This window comes from Chelonia mydas, chromosome 5, assembly GCF_015237465.2.
Source record: "Chelonia mydas isolate rCheMyd1 chromosome 5, rCheMyd1.pri.v2, whole genome shotgun sequence".
NCBI classification, from domain to species: Eukaryota; Metazoa; Chordata; order Testudines; family Cheloniidae; genus Chelonia; species Chelonia mydas.
The window spans coordinates 48727833-48745844 of NC_051245.2; the positions used below are offsets into that span (position 1 = coordinate 48727833).

Below are 18012 nucleotides of genomic sequence, written 5' to 3' on the forward strand. Positions count from 1 at the left end.
CTCATGTCCTTCTGAAATTCCTCTAGGCTCTTGAAGAATGAATATCTTTAAAAGGTCTGTCTACAGTAAAGTTCTCTCATTGCTGCTTTATAGAGGAGAGGGATTTCTTACTCTGCAAGTTCAGCAATTGCCATATGCAGGTACTCTTTTAAAAAAAAAAAAAAAAAAAAAAAAAAAAAAGTTTACCGCCCAGAGATCTTAAAAGTAGCCACGAGCTGGTTGGCTAAAGTATCTGCAAGGTGTGCATACAATAGCCTATTCAAGGCCTCTGACCTACTGACAAAGATTAGTCACAGCGACAGTGGACTGAATCTCAGTGTTGCTTGTGGATGATTACAATGCTTCCACTAGTGGTCTTTAGGAAAGTAATGTAGTGGTTTTGCCAACCTTTTGGTCAGTTCCTCCCCCCCCCCCCCCACCTGAGGCAATAAATAGCTAAAATTTGTTTCAAACCCTTAGTATGTAGGCTCAAAGAATAATGAACAGAGTGACTGTGCAAATTAATGTTTAGACACCCTCATATAGATTTTCATCCCAAACATTTAAGATTCTCATGGAATTTTACTCTAAAGATTTAAATAATAGCTCCCATCCCACTTATTCTGGTGGTGAAGAAACTGAGGTGTCAAAGATCTTTTAGCTTTCTAGATTTCTATTTATGAAGTTGAGAAGGATAACAGACAGTAGCAGGCAACGGTAAGAGTTTCTTTTCCACTCCTTTAAGTTACAGCACTGCTAGAATCCTTTTGACCTAATATAAGACTGGAGACAAAGAAAGAAGAGAGGGTTGCCTACCCATCAGAGGAGCAACTGTGCCTCACTTTCCTCAGCTATCAACAGACTCCCTCAATTCAACATGGGCAAGTAGTCTTATGGCCAAACTACAAACTCCTCTCTATCAAAAGATTAAAAAGTTCAGAGCCCAACAAAAAGCCTTCGTCTAGTTCTGCTTTTCGAGCCACAGCTTTTCGTCAGTGGTGTAGGAAAGTTTTTCTACCCTTGAAAAGTCAACAACTTATCCTTTACTCTTGATGCAAGAGCATTAAACAATCCCTCTAAGCTGTACTACTGATGCATAGGGGAGACTCCAAGACCCTAAGCAATGAAGCAATTCTCTCTTCACTCTTCTCTCAGAGCCATCTCCTATGCCTTTCTATCGGTCTTCCTTTCTCCCAAACCATCTCCCCAGTCCTGTCACAGTCCCTCTTGAATTCTTTACCCAGCTCCCTCTCTGTTAAGAGCTGCACTACAGGTCTTGCCCAGACCATCAGCAGACCAAGTTGCTCCTTCTTGTAAGAAAAGGGAACTTGTCTATAGCCCAGACCACCTTCTCAGCATTCTTTCCTCTAGCCTATAGAGCCCAAGCAATCTGTTAGAGAACTACAACCCCCAGAATACTTTCTGTCCTGGACTGAGGCAGCAACAAAATCCTAGTGGGAGGCCTGTTTTTGAAGGGCCAGAGTACCTGGTTACAGAGAAAAGTTTTTAATTTGAGGAGTGAATGGGTCAAACTCATCTCATGATAATCATGATAACATTAAGGGTGTCTTAGACCAGAATCTCATGCCTGTTGTACGCTTTAGCCTTTTCCAAGAAAGAAAAAGGTTGAGAGAGGAGCACTCAGCTACAGAAAAACTCCGTTTGCACTCTACAGCTGAAGATGATGTAATGCAGAGGAAACCTGGCCATAGAACCTACTACGGTCAAGACTGTCAGCATTAGAAGATGAGCCTGAACAGCTGAAAACTGGATTTCACAACAGTTAGTGACTGAAGCCTGGTCACAGATGAAGTCACCCACTTTAAAGCTTCCCAGGGCATGGAGGTGCCTATAAAGGATGTCTCATACACAGAAAACCAATAAAGTAAGGAATAAAAAAGCAAGCAATTTACTCGTGGCGGAACTTTGAAGTCTGTCTGGCTGCTGAAAGATCTTAAGCAGCTAAATAGTTGTGGGGGCTACACACTGAAGTGGTGGATGCCCTTTCATCCAGGGTGGTAGGGTGCTGAACAAGTAAGATTTTGCACTATGCAGGGTGCAAAAAGTGTTCATATACATGAGCTCTGACCTCAAACTTGACCAAGCAGTATAAGCTAGCTTCTCTGTGGAAGCCTTGTTCATACAAGCCTCCTTAAATATTATAGCTGGAGGCAAATAAGAATATGCATGAAAGAAAGCACTTCCATTCATAAATATGAGAAGTAGCTATGCTGAAGAATTATCTTAATATAGAAAGGAAAAGCTAAGTTACTCTTTTCATAATTGCATATTCCATTCACCTAGCTAGGTTTTAAAAGTCTTTGATAGAATAGAAAAACTCTAGCAATTTCCTTTAAGACGGATCTACTTCAAAGGGGTATGAGTAAAGGGAATTTGGTCAGTCTGCACTTAGAAAACCATGCTGGTGACACTGCTCATTAATTGTCAGAATCCCCATATTTTAAAAGAAAACTGCAATAAAAATATAGAAATCAGTTATATAGCATACATACAGACAAAACCCAATCACAGAATTTCACAAATTCCCAGGACAGGGTTAGATTTTCAAGCAATTGCTTTTAGGACGGTAGCAGCAATTTTTCCTTCAGAACAGAGAAAAATGTTCTAAACATAGCACTTTTAAAATATTTGCAGCAATATTTTGCTCTGCTGATTAAGATAAATCAAACCACACACATTCATTGAAACAGCAGGGGAACACAGTTCTTTGATATTAGAATGAGCTACTTTCCAAATGTTAGACTTACTAGTTTTCTTGCTGAAAGTTCTAGGAAGGAATTATTCAAAAGATCCATGAAGGTATGCGGATTGTGTCAGTTTATTTAAAACTAAAGCAGCCCTAAGCAAACAAATTCTGCTATTCTCTATTTTGGAAGTGAGGGGTAGAAGTGTAAACTGTTGAAACACTGACATTCTCCAAATATTTTGTTAGTCTTTGCAGATGGCCTCCAAGAAAGATTGTGGTATGAGGGGTTACTTTTGGAGGAGTTTATTTTAAAAATAAATAAGTTTTTTTTTTTTTTTTTTTAAAACAAGTGGGGGAACAGATTCAGCACTTAAATACATTTTAAATCTTGTAAGAGTTTCAGGCCACAGTTAAACAGGAAGCATCTTGTCTCCCTTTTCGCCTCAAAAAGGAAATATTGTAGTGCTCTTACAATTAAAGAATTTCTGCCTAACAGCAGTGACAAAGCATTCTCAAGATATTCAGCTCTTGTAAGTTTTCAGCATAACCCAACTTACTATCTTGATAACAATGGGGACAAAGTAAACAAAGGCTTCTAAACTCCCAAAGGAACAAAGATGGTATACAAAGTTTCACACAAACTGATTTGGTGCAGAATATGCGCTATCACAAGCTTACATATAAAAATTACAAAAAAATAAGAATATAATTTAACATGACCTTCTAGCACGAAACAAAACTGGAAGATGGCAACTAGTCTAGTCCAATGGCAGTAAGACAAGTTGCAAAAATAGCCTTTAGAGTATTACACGCAGCCCATAAATGTCTGTAGGCCAGTCCCACCCCTAACCTTCCAAAAAGTGCACATATATCATGTCAATTAAGACCGGAGGAAAACTGCAGTAATTCAGGGTAGGCCAGCTGCTTGGGCAACCGTAAAAATTCTGTTACACTTCCACTCTCCTGCATTGAGCTGTGTACCCACAGGGTGCGTTAGCATGAAGAAGAGAGGTTACTTACAAGGAGCTGTGTTCTTCCGTAGGTAAAGGCATCACGCTCCTTTTAAACATCTAGCTCAGTGGTTCTCAATCCGCAGGTCACTTGTGGCCCAATCAGCACATGGCTGCGGCCCATGTGACATCCTCAGGGCCACACAGGTAGTGTGCGTATATATTGCGTGGATTCAACCCACATAACAGAGCTGCTTTGCGGCCCACAATGGTAAATAGGTTGAGAACCACTGATCTAGATTCTGAAGATATACCTCCTGGTATACAACAGGGTTGAATACACTGGCTATAGTGAAGTCTTATACTGCTTCAGGAAAGCACCCAAGATGAGGTCTAAGCATCCATTTGTCTATTTACACTACAATGTAGAGAGGAGCGTCATTAGACCCTGCAATTGAAACACTTCTTGCTGATGCAACCGCTATCCAGAATGTTGTCTTAAGGGACATGAGTTTTAGGAAGGCACCGTTGAAAGGTTTAAAGGGAAGCCCCATTAGCTTGGCAAGCTCCAAATATAAATCCCAGAGGGAAATGGTTCCCTTCTGAGGAAGAGCATTTACTAAGTCCTTCTAAGAATCTAACTAATGTAGAATGAGGAAAAAATCCATTTTGCACTGCACATGCTCATAATCAGCTTATAGTCATGAGTTGTACTTTTACAGAAATACTAGTTATACCTCAAGGACTGGTCACAAGTTGTCCAATATAGCAGGGATTCCCCCTTATGGGCACGAACAGATTCTTGTTGCTGGACCACATGGAGGATCTCTTCCATTTTTGGAGATAAAACAAAACTTTTCTGAACTGGAGGAAGATTTCTTGCATTCTCTGAGATTATCCAGGCCAACAGTTGGGAGTTTCTCCAGGTAGCGCTGAAGCACCTAGCTATTCCACAGAAACAAAAGGTGTAGAGATTGTGGAAATGGGAAAGAAGGTTGTAGGGAGAGCAGCAAGAGCTCAGTGTACCAGCTCTGGGACCAGCCACACTGGGAACACCAGAATAGCTACTGCAGTCTCTTGATTTCCTATAGCACTGTAAGAATGAGTGGGACTGAGGAAAGGTACACAGTAAGCCTTCACTCCAGTCCAGAAGAAACAGATCTGACAATGACTTTTTGTCCCTGCCTGCTTTTCTGCAGCATAAAAGGCACTTCATGTTTCCTCTGGAAGCAGAGAGATCCACTTTCAGGTTTCCAGTCTCCTGAAGGTTGCATGGACCAGTCATTTGGATCCTTCTTTCTCCTGCTGAGGAAGTCTGATTGCACACTGGTCTCTACAAGATGTAATTATGGGGAGGATTTTGTGTTTGGTGCACCAATACCAGAGTTTCCCTGCTTTTGTACAGATGAGTAGGAAGTAGATCACTTCTTGTTTATGTACTACATGGCCACGGTGATGCCCATCAGGACCCAGATCACTTGGTGTTGATGTGGTGGTAGAAAGGTTCAGGTCCCAGCTAACTGCCCTGCGTTCCAGAACACACATGTAGAGCTTTGCCTCTCTGGTATTACAACTGCCATGTACTTGTAGTTCTTGGTAATGCCCTCCCCTGCCCACATTGGAGGCATCTGTAGGAGCAGGAGGAGTTTAAGGCACTCAAAGTGAATTGACTCCTTTTAATATAGATGTTCTTGATTTCCCACTAGTAGTTGCAGAAGCTAGTGTAGAACAGTTAGCCTACTCAACTTGCCTGCATTTGGGATGTGCTGCTGAGTCACCCAGTAATGTAGTGGCCTCATATATAAGCAGTTATACAAGAAGAAAAAAGTTGGGGATGTCCTGTGACCTATCAGCCTCAAAAATAACTTGGTGGGCTGGCTGACTCAGGTTTGTGATGAATTGGTAATACTTATACAATTTATTAATTGTTTGAGATTATGTCAGACTTCAAACTCCATTTTGTGCAGTCTTTTTTCTCCTCTATGGTCAGTTTGCCTTACTGTTAGGTTGAAAATTCCACAGGTTGGTAGCAGAAGAACAACATAGCCAACTTAATTTCTCAGTTGTTGGAAATCCGTCCAGACAAAGGATTGGTCCCTGCTCAAAAAAACTGTTTTAGTGGTAAAGCCACCATGCCAACAAAGTTACCTGACGGGGGTCTGTGCTCATGTGGGGAAACTGACAAGGGTGTCACCTGGTACAGGAGGCTGAAGGTTTTAAAAGGGAAGAGGCAGGTCTGCTTGGAGACCTTCTCCAGTACATAAGGGACAGACTACTCACCATGCAACAGCCTGCAAGACGCACGGGAAATCCTGCGTACCTGGACACTAATGGCACGCCCATGACTCACAAGAAGAGAGTTAGCTAGAATGTGAGACACATGGCAGTTTCAGATGTTTATGGTTTTGTATGATCTATACTATCTTATGCTTCATTTGATTAGATATAAAAGAGCAAAAACTGTTAGATTGTGAAAAGTTTGTGTGTTGACTACTTCACCTATGCACCTGAGAGAGTCCGACTGTAAACCAAAAGCTTCACGCCTTTTGGGTGTAGTTCTGGGAGATGGGTGTGTTTAAGCAACAGCAGTATCTCAGGGGTCAGTGATGGTCCTGGAGGCCTAGAGCAGATGGGCAGAACCACCCCATTTCAAGGAGGCAGAAAGAGTCAATGGATAACTAGCAAAGGATTTAAAAAACAAAAAACAACCTATCTGGACTTTTAATATGTCAAAGAGGGAATCAGGAGGTTCCACCACTGTAATATCTGTTGGCAAAAGGGAGCATGTGGAATGTGAAGCTCATCAAGCTGTTTATAGTCACAGGTGGCAGCGTCAAGTGATGGCCCCAATAAGGGAATCCCCATCATCCAAATGGACAACATCAACCCCCACATCAGTCACTGGTGTGGTGACATGTCAGAGTTGGGGAAGGTACTGCTGAGAAATCAGGTCATCTGGTACAACAGTCAGTGCTGTAGGCTGTGTTAACAGTGTTGATGCTGATGAAGCATCCCTTCAGCTCCAGGGTTAGATGTATGGGGCCAGTCAGTCAATAAAAGCCTGGATAGACCCTTGAAAGTGAGACCACATTAACAAATGTGAAAGGATGCTGCATTACATCTCACCAGGGCCCCCCGACACATGGGGGGCTATTGTGAATCAAAACCCAATGTCAACACTGGCATGGGGCCCTCAAATCCCATCCCAGATTACACTAAGGGAATTTCTGGGCCAGTCTCAGAACAATGTAATCTCATAGATGAGGCTGGGTGACAAGGCAACAGCATGTAAGCTAAGGAGCCAATATATGAGCTGATGGCCCAGTGCCAAGCAGAGACAGAAGGGATCCTAGGGATTCTCAAGTAGAACCACCTCTCGGAGACTAGCATCAACTGGTTTGGCTCCAATAGTTCCAGTGCCAGGAGTTGGAGACGGCATTGTTCCAGTCTGCTTAGTACTGAAAAGCTCAGCACCAGAGAACCCAATGAGGAGCAGCAGCATCTTTCTCTCTGGTACAATGTTGCACGGTGCAATGTTCTCTCTTTTTGAAGGAAGGGGATCCAGAGACTGTTGCTGATGCTAGAGGAGCAGAGGCTAACTCCCTAAGTAAGCTCAATAGGAGCCTAGGCAATTATAGGTGCCTGGTTGTTCAGTGCCAACATAGCAGCCTAGCAGACTGTGATGGCTTAGCAATGGGCTTCTTAGGTTTGGCTAGTGTCAAATGTCCCTACCAGGAGCCAGGTTGTGACTGGAAGGAATCTGTGGGGACCCTGCAGTTGAGATTGTGATGGATGGTGGCGCTGAAGTGGGTGCCTCAGCACTCAGGACGGTCATTCTAGCCTAGACAAAACTAGGCAGCTGGTATTCATCTTCGGAGTTATCATGTGCCAAAGAATCCTTGCAAGAATCCTTCAATGCACAAAAATAGCTGCATTATAAACCCAGGAGCACTTCCAAACCCCTTGTCGCCACCCAGTGTACTTCATTGCCTGGCCAGTTCATGTGGCGTCATGGTCAGAAACACACACCAAGTTGTGACCCTTTCGCCAAGGTGTGTATTTACAAAATCACAGTGTAATGCAGCTTACAGAAAAGGAAGGCTTCCCCGCAGCCTTCGCTCCTCAGTCTAGGCTCACCCTCCTAGCTTTCTTTCTAAGCTTCCCCTTGCTTCCTGTTCCTTCCATTTCTATCCTCCCAATTACATCGTTAACCCAGTGATTACCACCCAGGTGCTCATGATCCCCCAACAGAAAGTGTTTCATGCTGCAGCAACATCAGTGACAGGGTGCTACAAATAGTGCCTTGTCTCACCCTACAGTTCCGTTGGGAGACAGGCAAATCCACTTCAGAAGGAGCAACTGGGTTCTCTTTTCCAGTGTGAGCTACAAACAGGCCACACAGGAGCTGAAATGCACTCCTTAACCAGCTCCACTGATTACATCCTTTGAGGTACATGAGAGCCAGCAGAGAGGATCTTAGGCATTTCTAAGCCCTGAGAGCAGAAGAGTTGCAGAAACTTGCCTCTACCTTGTTAGCAGGAGAACAGAAATGGGGGGGGGGGGTGTAGGAGGGAAATAAAAAAAAAAAATCACAAAGCAATTCTAAAAGAAATGGAGGAAGGTAGAAGAAAGGAGTGTTAGCAACAGACATGCTTCCCCTCCCACCACCTCCCAAAAAAGCCACATAGGAAAAAAAAAAAATCCATACAGAAATGGACTTGAGGGATCAAAGAAAATTTGCTGTGTATCTAATAAACCTTTCTCCTCAATTAGTAATCAGTGAAGATTATAGATACGAACTCCCATATCACCCTCCAAAAAAAGCCCACCAGCTAGGACACAAATAGTGATAATCCATTTTCAGAAACTTTCTCTGATAGGAGATTGTGACTAAATTTGGTCAAACAGTGACTTTTCTACTGTTTGGAATATAACAGAAACAACAGCAGAATTTAAAACATTTAATAAGTTAGACAAGTGGTCAACAAAAAAGGCTAGAACTAAAAAAATATATATCTTCTTCGTTTCTTTTGTTGTCCTTTTCATTGTAAGCACTTCAGAACAGGAAAGGTCGCTTTCTGTGAATCTCTACAACACGGTAAAATGGTGCCCTACTCTTGATTTGTCCCTATTGTCTGTACCACAAACACAATTCACTCGAAGTTTAAAAAAATAAAAAAGTACAAACGCTACTACAAAATGTCAGTTAATATAAGAAGTTGTTTCACTGCTGTAGTCAACAGAAAGTTAAATATGATTTTGAAACGGTCATTCACCGCATTCCAATTTTAGATGCAAAGCTTAGGGACAGTTATGAAATTAGTTAGCAGTACAACCAGCAACCTCGTGTTTCAAGGCTCTATCCAATCACCAGCAGGGAATCAGAAACTATTTTCTTCCCCAATGTGCAGCTGGCTAGATGTATTGTAGGAGTAGTATTTTTCAATCTTTCTCTGCAGCCTGGGGCACCTGCTGGAATCTGGGCATCTCCCACCTAGTCAAAATTATACCAAGCGCACGTCAGGGACCTTGAGCACTGGTGGCACCTTGCTCTCTCCTGTTTTATGCCTGTGACATGTGGTTTAGTCTTTTGAGGACTGAAATGCTTTAGCCTAACTGAAGCCTTTTGGCTTAATATAAGAGTAGCTGTGTGAAAATTTAATGGTATGTGGCATACAGAAAGTCATACTAATGGACCTACTTAGTGGTCCCTTCTGGCCTTAAACTATGAAACTTATGTCAAAAATTATGAGCTTGAATTCTCAATTCAGCTTTAAATAAGAAGGGAACAAGTCAGAAGTGTACGTCTCATGAGTCTGAGAGAAAACTTTACACAGATGCAATTATTAAGCTGCATTTCAGACTCATCTGTATGTTGCGTTCAAAACACATTAGTTTTGACAGTATCATGCTTTTTACACCACTTTAATTTAGCTCTAACTGATCATGCAGATAATGTCAGTAAGTTACAGAATTAGAAGTAACTCAGATTCTCCCTATTTATACATCAGAGATAAGAAATGCAACAAGCAAGCTGGAAGAACAATACCAAAAACAGAAAATTTGTATCTGGAAACTCACCTACAGTTGCTCTAATTAATGGGGAGGAGTCACCAATGTTGTTTAGACATTCACTCTTGATGAAGTCCGTTACTCCATTTGGAAAGTTGTGAAAATGCGCTTTCACATTATTCTTCAATATGAGACCACTCAGGGACCGTGTGGGTTCATCTGCACAATACAATAAAATTACATTCAGATTGCACTGGGTGTATAGGACACTAGCACATGTACTCTTTCAAAGGGAAGAATCATACACAAAATGTTTTGTATCACTAAATTTCAGTATCTCCTGTTCTGCTTTTAAGAGAATAGTTGCTTTCAAGGGTAAAAAATATCCATCAGGTGAAGTTAAGGCTAACTACTAGCAATGGTTGCAGAATTAGGGCATGGCTACACTTGCGAGTTAAGATCGCATTAAAGCAGCCCTGTGTGCTCTAACTCACGATGTGTCCACACTGGCAAGGCACGTACAGCGCTCCTGGTACTCCACCTCGGCGAGTGGAATAACGTTTGATACGCCCCCGCTGGAGCACCATGGAGCCAGTGTGAAAGCCCTGGTCTGTTACTGCGCTCTGATCAGCCTCCAGAAGCGTCCCACAATGCCTATTCTAGCCACTCTGGTCATCACCTTGAAGGCTACTGCCCTGCCCTCAGGTGACCAACCATCAGATCCACCCTTTAAATTCTCTGGGAATTTTGAAAGTCCCTTTCCTGTTTGCTCAGCCGGGCGTGGAGTGCTCTCAGCGAATCTTTCCAGGTGACCATGCCTCCAAGCGTCAGGCGATCCCCAGTATGGAGCAATGGCAAGGTACTGGACCTCAGTGTTTGGGGGGAGGAAGCTGTCCAGTCCCAGCTAGGCTCCAGCCGTAGGCATTACGATACCTTCTGGCAGATATCAAGGGACATGATGGAAAAGGGTCAGGACCGGGATGCACTGCAGTGCAGGGTTAAAGTGAAGGAGCTGCGGAATGTCTACCACAAAGCCCGCAAGGCAAACAGCTGCTCCGGTGCTGCCCCTGCGACCTGCCGTTTCTACAAAGAGCTGGATGCGACACTTGGGGGTGAACCCACCTCCACTCCGACTACCACCATGGACACTTCAGAGCCCAGTTCAACAAGGCAAGAGGAGGAGCAGCAAAGCGGGAGCGAGGGTGGTGAGGCGGAGGAAGACACCCCAGAATCCCTAGATGCATGCAGCCAGGAGCTCTTCTCAAGCCAGAAGGAAGGTAGCCTGTCATGGAGGCCGGTGCTTGTGGAAGGACAAACACCAGAGAAAGTTCCCGGTAAGCAGCTTTTATTTTGGGAAGGAAGTTATTCGGTGCGGGCTCTTCGGATGAGCAGGGTTAGGGCTGCATGCATGCTTAGATGCAGAATAGGGCATTGATGTGCTCTCTCACAATCATGGTAATCAGCCTCAATGATCTCTTCAAAGGTCTCATCCAGAACTTGGGCAATGCGCTTGCGCAGGGTTTCTTGGGAGAGCCACTGTGGCCCTTGCCCCAGTAAGGCTTATATGTCTGTGCCACTGTGCCGTGGGGGGGGAGAGGGGGGACACCACTGCTGCACACAGGCAAGCTGTATATGGGCCAGGGCGGAAGCCACATTGTAGCCGAAGACCCTTCCTTGGTTCCCAGGTCACCCTCAGCAGCGAGATATCTTCCAGGATGAACTCCTGTGGAAAACGTGGGGACAATGTTTAGTATAGGGGCCTCCCGCAGCTGTTGGCTCTCCCCAAGGCACAGAAACCCAGAGGACAGTACAGCCATGAAACAATCATTCCCCCCGGACCCTGTGCTTACTCACCATTTTGGGGCTCCTGTGGGGTATGTGCGCTTGCTTTGGGATGGGCAAATTATGCTATTGTGTAGACTGTGCTTGCTCTCCTTAAGTACGGGGGAAATCTTGCTCAGTCTGGTGTGAACAGTGCTGCCGCTGTTAGTATTGCATTTTCCCTTTGCAGATGCAACCTTGAGATCTCAGCCATCAGTGTTATCACTGGCCGAGAGACTGCAAAGACTCAGGAAGAGGCCACGCAGAAGCAAAGAAGACATGCTGTATGAAGTAACGTAGCAGTCACTTAACGAGAATCTAAAAGTGCAGGAGTGGCGGGAGAATGAAAGGAGGATCCGCCAGCAGAATGCAGACTGCCAGCACAAAAGCGCGGAGCTCCAGCAACAAAGTACGGATCGGCTGATAAGCATCATGGAGCGTCAAGCAGACTCGATCCAGGAGCTCGTAGCCATGCAGGTGGAGCACTACCGGGCCCACGCGCCTCCCCCCCACCGCCCTTCTCCCAAAACTCTTTGGCCCTTTAAACGGCCAAAAGCACACTCCACAGTCATCCTGCATGGGCTCAGCCTGTTGTTGAATCACTCCTTGCTGCTGTCAAGGCTCCTTGTGTAGGGTTTCATGAGCCACGGCATTAAAGGGTAAGCGGGGTCTCCAAGGATCACAATGGGCATTTCAACTTCCCCTACGATGATCTTCTGGTCTGGGAAAAAAGTCCCGGCTTGCAGCTTCCTGAACAGGCCAGTGTTTGGAAAGATGCGTGCGTCATGCACCTTTCCGGGCCAGCCTGCATTAATGTCAATGAATTGCCCACGGTGATCCACAAGCGCCTGGAGAACCATAGAGAAACAGCCCTTCCAATTAACGGACTCTGAGGCTAGGTGGGCTGGTGCCAGAATTGGAATATGCATCCCATCTATCGCCCCTCCTCAGTTAGGGAAACCCATTTGTGCAAAGCCATCCACAACGTCCTGCACGTTACCCAGAGTCACGGTTCTTCTGAGCAGGATGCGATTAATGGCCCTGCAAACTTGCATCAACACGATTCCAGCGGTCGACTTCCCCACTCCAAACTGGTTAGCGATCGATCGGTAGCTGTCTGGAGTTGCCAGCTTCCAGATTGCAATACCCACCCGCTTCTCCACCGTCAGGACAGCTCTCAATCTCGTGTTCTTGCACCGCAAGGTGGGAGCGAGCTCATCACACAGTCCCATGAAAGTGGCTTCTCTCATCCGAAAGTTCTGCAGCCACTGCTTGTCATCCCAGACTTGCATGACGATGTGATCCACCACTCAGTGTTTGTTTCACGAGCCCAAAAGCGGCGTTCCATGGTGGTGACCATGCCAGTGAAAGCCACAAGCAATCTCATGTTGCATGCATTACTCGAGTCGATATCATTCTCAGAGTCCTCACTGTCAATTTGTATCTTAAGGGGTAACTCGACTGCCAAACGTGACATGCTGTTGAGACTCGTCAGCATATTCCTCAGCAGTCTGGGCTCCATTCCCGCAGACCGAAAGGGAAGACAGAGCGCGCAGCACAAAATAGGTTGAAAGATGGCACCAAATGTGGACGGAAGCACAGGGATTGCAGGGATGTTGGGACAGGACCCAGAATGCCCTCCCCCCCAAGCCACAGCACCAGAATGGGAAGAGGTGCTTTATGGGCAGCTATCCCACAGTGCACAACTCCCAATGCCGCTGCAAGTGCGGCCACGCCAGTGCACTTGCAGCTGTCAGTGTGAACAAACGGCAGCACTTTCCCTACTGCGCTCTTCGAAGACTGGTTTAAGTCAAAGCGCTCTACAACTACAAGTGTAGCCATACCCTTAGAAACAGAATCTCTCATGTCTACTGAAAACTGTAAATTAAGCATCCTTGTGGTGGTGGGTGTGTACTGCAAAACATCTGGATTCAGTTTCTCTTCCTTATCTTGCAAGTCAAGCAAGAAAGATTAGAAGTGATGTAGGGACAAGTGCAATAAATCCCTGAGAGAAAGTAGTACATGTCATATTACTGAACAAACTAAGGAAGTATTATACAAGATTCTTCAGACCTAGCTATTCCAAACTATTTCCAGATGGAGGAAAACACGCTGTGTCCCAATATTTATTTTGTTACACTAAGATTCATATTACATAACATTTTAATTAAAGCTCTTGACAAAAAGAAAGTTATGAAGTGGTGTCTGTTTCCCCATGAATCCACTTGGCTAGATATAGAATAATCAAAGCTCGTATTAGTTTTGGATTTTCTGAGTTTACTTATCTTTGCCTTTAGTGTCCCAATAAATTATAAAAAAACAGCTTAGATTTCAAATGCCTTGGGGGCAAGAACCTGTCGGAATGTTTCTATAGAAACATTCAACCAATCACTCAATACACATGATAGCAATTAGATTACATCAAGGAATAAATATTTAACTTCACAGATTAAAGCAAAGAGCAGTATAAATATATGAAGCCTTTCAAACCACCTTTTAGACATTTTAATAAACATGGAATGCAAAGCCTTGACCCAAAAACAAAGTCTCCCCCCACCATCAAGAGTTAAGAATGTCCATAGAATTTTTTTAATGGGAACACTCAGTACTATTTCAGCACTTAGAATACGCATTAGAGAACAAGACTAAAGTACAAAGCACAATAAAACCAGCCACCAAAGAAATGCAGCTGTTCACACCATTTCTAGAATGCTTGAAATTTGAAATACCAGAAGCCGAAAGTTATTATTTCACTTGCTAGACTAGGATCCACATAAAAGACATCCAATTTTTTCAGGTTGGCACGTTAAGAGACTTTTCATCAGATTTGGATTAGCTAGTTAGAGCAGCAGAAGTGATCACACTCACTGGTTTATATAGCACTTCCCATTAGCCAGCTTCTATAGCTGTCTAAGGCAACTACTTAGTGTTATCTATCTTCTGACCAAAAGAAAGGGTCTGAGCATATGAATGGCCTAGAGCTCAGAACCATCAGGCTGGTCTGTGTAACGTTTCTACTTGTCTTCCAAAATTCCATAGTGCAGATAGTCAAGACCACACAACACCCATGCAGTATATGAAGAAGAAAAAGGGCACCCATTTCTAGCCTGAGTATCTGGAAGCCATCTACTTCTGAAATTGTACCCTAAGAACAAGTGCCCAATGGTCCTCAAGCTCCCCAGAGCCATAACAACTCTAGCAGGCTTCCTGAGCAGACAGTGGCCAACCATGAATGGTCCTTGCTCAGTTCCAGCACAGAAATGATACTTCATTGATGGGCATTCCCCACAACAGACTTGTTTGCCACAAGTACAATATAAAATGTCAGAACGTTTGCTCCAGAGGAGACCTGAACCTAGGGTCGCTACGAGATGCCTTCCTCCTGTAGCGGAGATGTATGCCTTTCTACCTGTGCCCCTGATCCCTGGGGTGATCTCAAGATAAGAGAATGTCATGATTACTTAGTAGGAGGGGCATTTCTTTGAACAACAAAGAAGTCGAATCAGTTTCCAGCTTTTGCTAGCTGGGTTCTATACTTACCAGCTCCTCCAATTCACAAGGGTTCTGGAACAGAGGGGGGGGGGGGAAAAAAAACAAACACATCAGTCAACCATCAACAGTGGTAGAGGCATGACTGCCTTGTCCAGAGACTAAGACAAAATAGGGGCTTGAGGGATAGCCTCTTTGTCCACCCTAGCCTCCTGTCCTTCAAAGGTCTCTTCGTGTTAGGGGTTTGGTGGAGGAGATTGACACCACAGTCTCCTGGTGCAATGAAGCTAGAAGTCTATCAAAGTGCTGCCAATATGCTACCCAAGGATCCCAGTATGGTCATAGGGGAGGCCCATACAGGAGAGAGGATAGTACCAAGGACTGATCCCACAACCCCTAATGTGGGCAAGGGGCCTTGTCAAAGTATGGGTTCCTGTAATGATGCAGAGGGGAACCCCACACTGATAAGGAGGAGATTCACTGAATGCCTCCTTCATCCTCCCGAATGTCCTTCGGGGGGAGAGGGGGGGAAGAGGGGTGAAGAATCCTGTGGAATCAGGAAGCACTGGTAATCTGAAGACTGGGGTCTCAGTAGTGACACTATCACTACCGACACTATCACTACCCACAAGCAGTGGGACTTCAGCTTGTCTAACATTGACAAGTCCCTGGAGTAACAGAATTCCTACTGTACTGACTGGATCAGTACTGATGCAGCAATTGATTTGAGCAGTACTGTTGGCTTGAAATGTGTTGGCTCCAAAGCTGAAGGTGCATGCTTTGATTTTGTTGGTACTGACGGAGCCTAGCGTGAAGACACTGTTGCTAAGTCTGAAACAGACTGTGCTGGGGCCCTGCTGCCACCATGTTTCTCCAAAGTACTGTAGGATCTCCCTGCTCCACTGGTACTGGAGGAAGAGTCTTTCACCTCCATGGCGCCAAGTGAAGAGGTCTAGGCCTCAACACTATACACCTCGCAGAAGACTGGGACTTCTTGGGAGCTGGCTCCTTGTGGTGAGAGACCACACTCCTCCTCTTCAGAGATTTCCCTGAGTCCTCCAAGATCTCCTTTTTATGCGAGATGTTAGCCAAAAGTTGAAGGGGCAATGAATCTGTTCAGAGACAAAATGTCCAAAGAGGGTCTCCTCACCTGACTCAGAAGCAGGTCAAAGGGAGTGCTCCATCAGCAGCTTCAGTTTGGTCTCCTGATTCTTCCAAACTCTAGATTTCAGAGCCAGGCAAAAGTTACTTGGGAGAGTCCCAGATCTCCCAAAAACGTAACAGATGCATAGAATGGACATTACTGGTCGGGATAGCCTCTTGACAAGAACCAGGCATGCCCAGCCAAGCCAAATAAGCTCTCCAGAAAAGTGGAGGAGAAGGAAAAAAACAACAAACAAAAAAAAAACCCCACACTAATTCTATACTCCCAACAACGAACACTAACTACAAAACATGAGGCATGCACAAGGTGAAACAAAAATACAAGAATGAAAACACATGGAGTACAAATTTAGAACAGTCAAAAGGGTGTTCACCATCTAGCATCCATCATGGAATAAATAAAGGGATGCCACATGTTCTAGACATCTAGAATGGACTAGATAATACTTAGTCCTGCCATGAGTGCAGGGGATTGGTCGAGAGGACCTCTTGAGGTCCCTTCCAGTTCTATGATTCTATGTTAATTTCCAGATAAAATATGACTCAAACTAGGGTTGTGCACACGATGGCTAATGTAGGCCAAGCTCCATGTGTTGGACAATGATTTATGTGCAAATACAGGCCCATCTTGGGTAGCTGGAAACCACCCCCACCCCACAAGTCCACCTGGGTGTACAGCTCAGCCTATATAAGCAACTAAGTGCAAAACTATATGCATTACAGCTAGCAGTTTACAGGTAGCGGCAGGGGGCGCCAGAGAGCTTCCTGAGGGAGCACCAAATGGATCTGATTTTAGTGGAAACCAGGTTTTCCAGTTTTTTGATTTTTCATCAAAATCAATAGGCTTCTGCCCATCAGCATCTGGAACATTCCCCACAATTGATCAGATGCTCTTTTGAAAAAGTTATTGCTTGACAAACTGGCAAATTCTCTGAGTGCAGGGCCCTGCTTTGCTCGCTCCATTATGTTAGTCTATTTGCATTACAATAATTAATTCACGTCAGATAAGATATTTTAAAAAAAGTTAATAAGTACCAATGGTATATAGACAAGAGGTTGATTACTAACGATTTATAAAAGGTAACTGAAGTAGAGACCCTAAATTATTAAATCATACTTAGCCTGTCAAGAATCATTAAAACTCAGATAAATTCAGTCATAAAACCTTAATTCTGTTAGTTTTAAAACTACACAGATCTGAAACAAAAATGCTTTGTTTCCAAAGATTATCTAAGCAACTCCCATTAAAAACCCAGTTTTTCCTCCCTCCAATCCCCTCTCTCCCTTTAAAAAAAAGGGAAAACACAAAAAAAAAGTAATTTGTTTTTAAAAATAACTTTTGGATGATTCCAGTTAACTCCGCCACAACAATATCCTGGGCTAAACAGACAGTAAGGCTAGAAGGTTTATTAGTCTGGGATATGGCAAGGAGTCAACAGGAAGTATCGAAAGTTATATGGTATCGAAAGTTACACGGTATTGTGTTCCAGCATAGATCTTACTGTAGGATCAGGATTATAGGGGCTTAATTCCTATGTAAACTGAAAAATATTTAATATCTAGAATTAGGTGGGAAGACTGTCAAAAGCTGATTATGTTTATAGGTGCATGACAGATAAGTTGAAAATAGGAGGCAATCAAGCCATAGGGATTTGCATAAGAACTGCATGGTTAAAGAACAAATTGTATGGACATGCAAATCTCAACATTCTGATTGTCCAAAGGCCACTGTTAGGAAGAGGACAGGGACTTGCATAATTGAGCAATAAATATACAGTTATGGATCAGAAGTTGTACTGCCATCTATGTGCTGCACAGCAAAGAATTCTGTGTATAGTATTTTGAAACTGTAATTATTGCTACTCGTTAGCAGACAGATTCATCATTCCA

General features: G+C 44.0%; 1 protein-coding gene across 9 annotated transcripts in view; it reads right to left on the reverse strand.

Annotated features, from left to right (window-relative positions):
* Positions 1 to 18012, reverse strand: part of TNPO1 (transportin 1) — a 164362-nt gene that overhangs the window by 88003 nt on the left and 58347 nt on the right. For 7 of the 9 annotated variants that reach the window (XR_006290790.1, XM_037903052.2, XM_037903053.2 and 4 more), the window contains one exon: positions 9718 to 9867. The exons of the other annotated variants lie outside the window; for them this stretch is intronic. Coding sequence is in view for 6 of the 7 variants with exons in the window: in XM_037903052.2 (XP_037758980.1) it covers positions 9718 to 9867 (150 nt within the window). In the remaining variant the exon portion in view is untranslated. The remainder of the gene's footprint in view (positions 1 to 9717; positions 9868 to 18012) is intronic. 9 annotated transcript variants of the gene reach the window in all.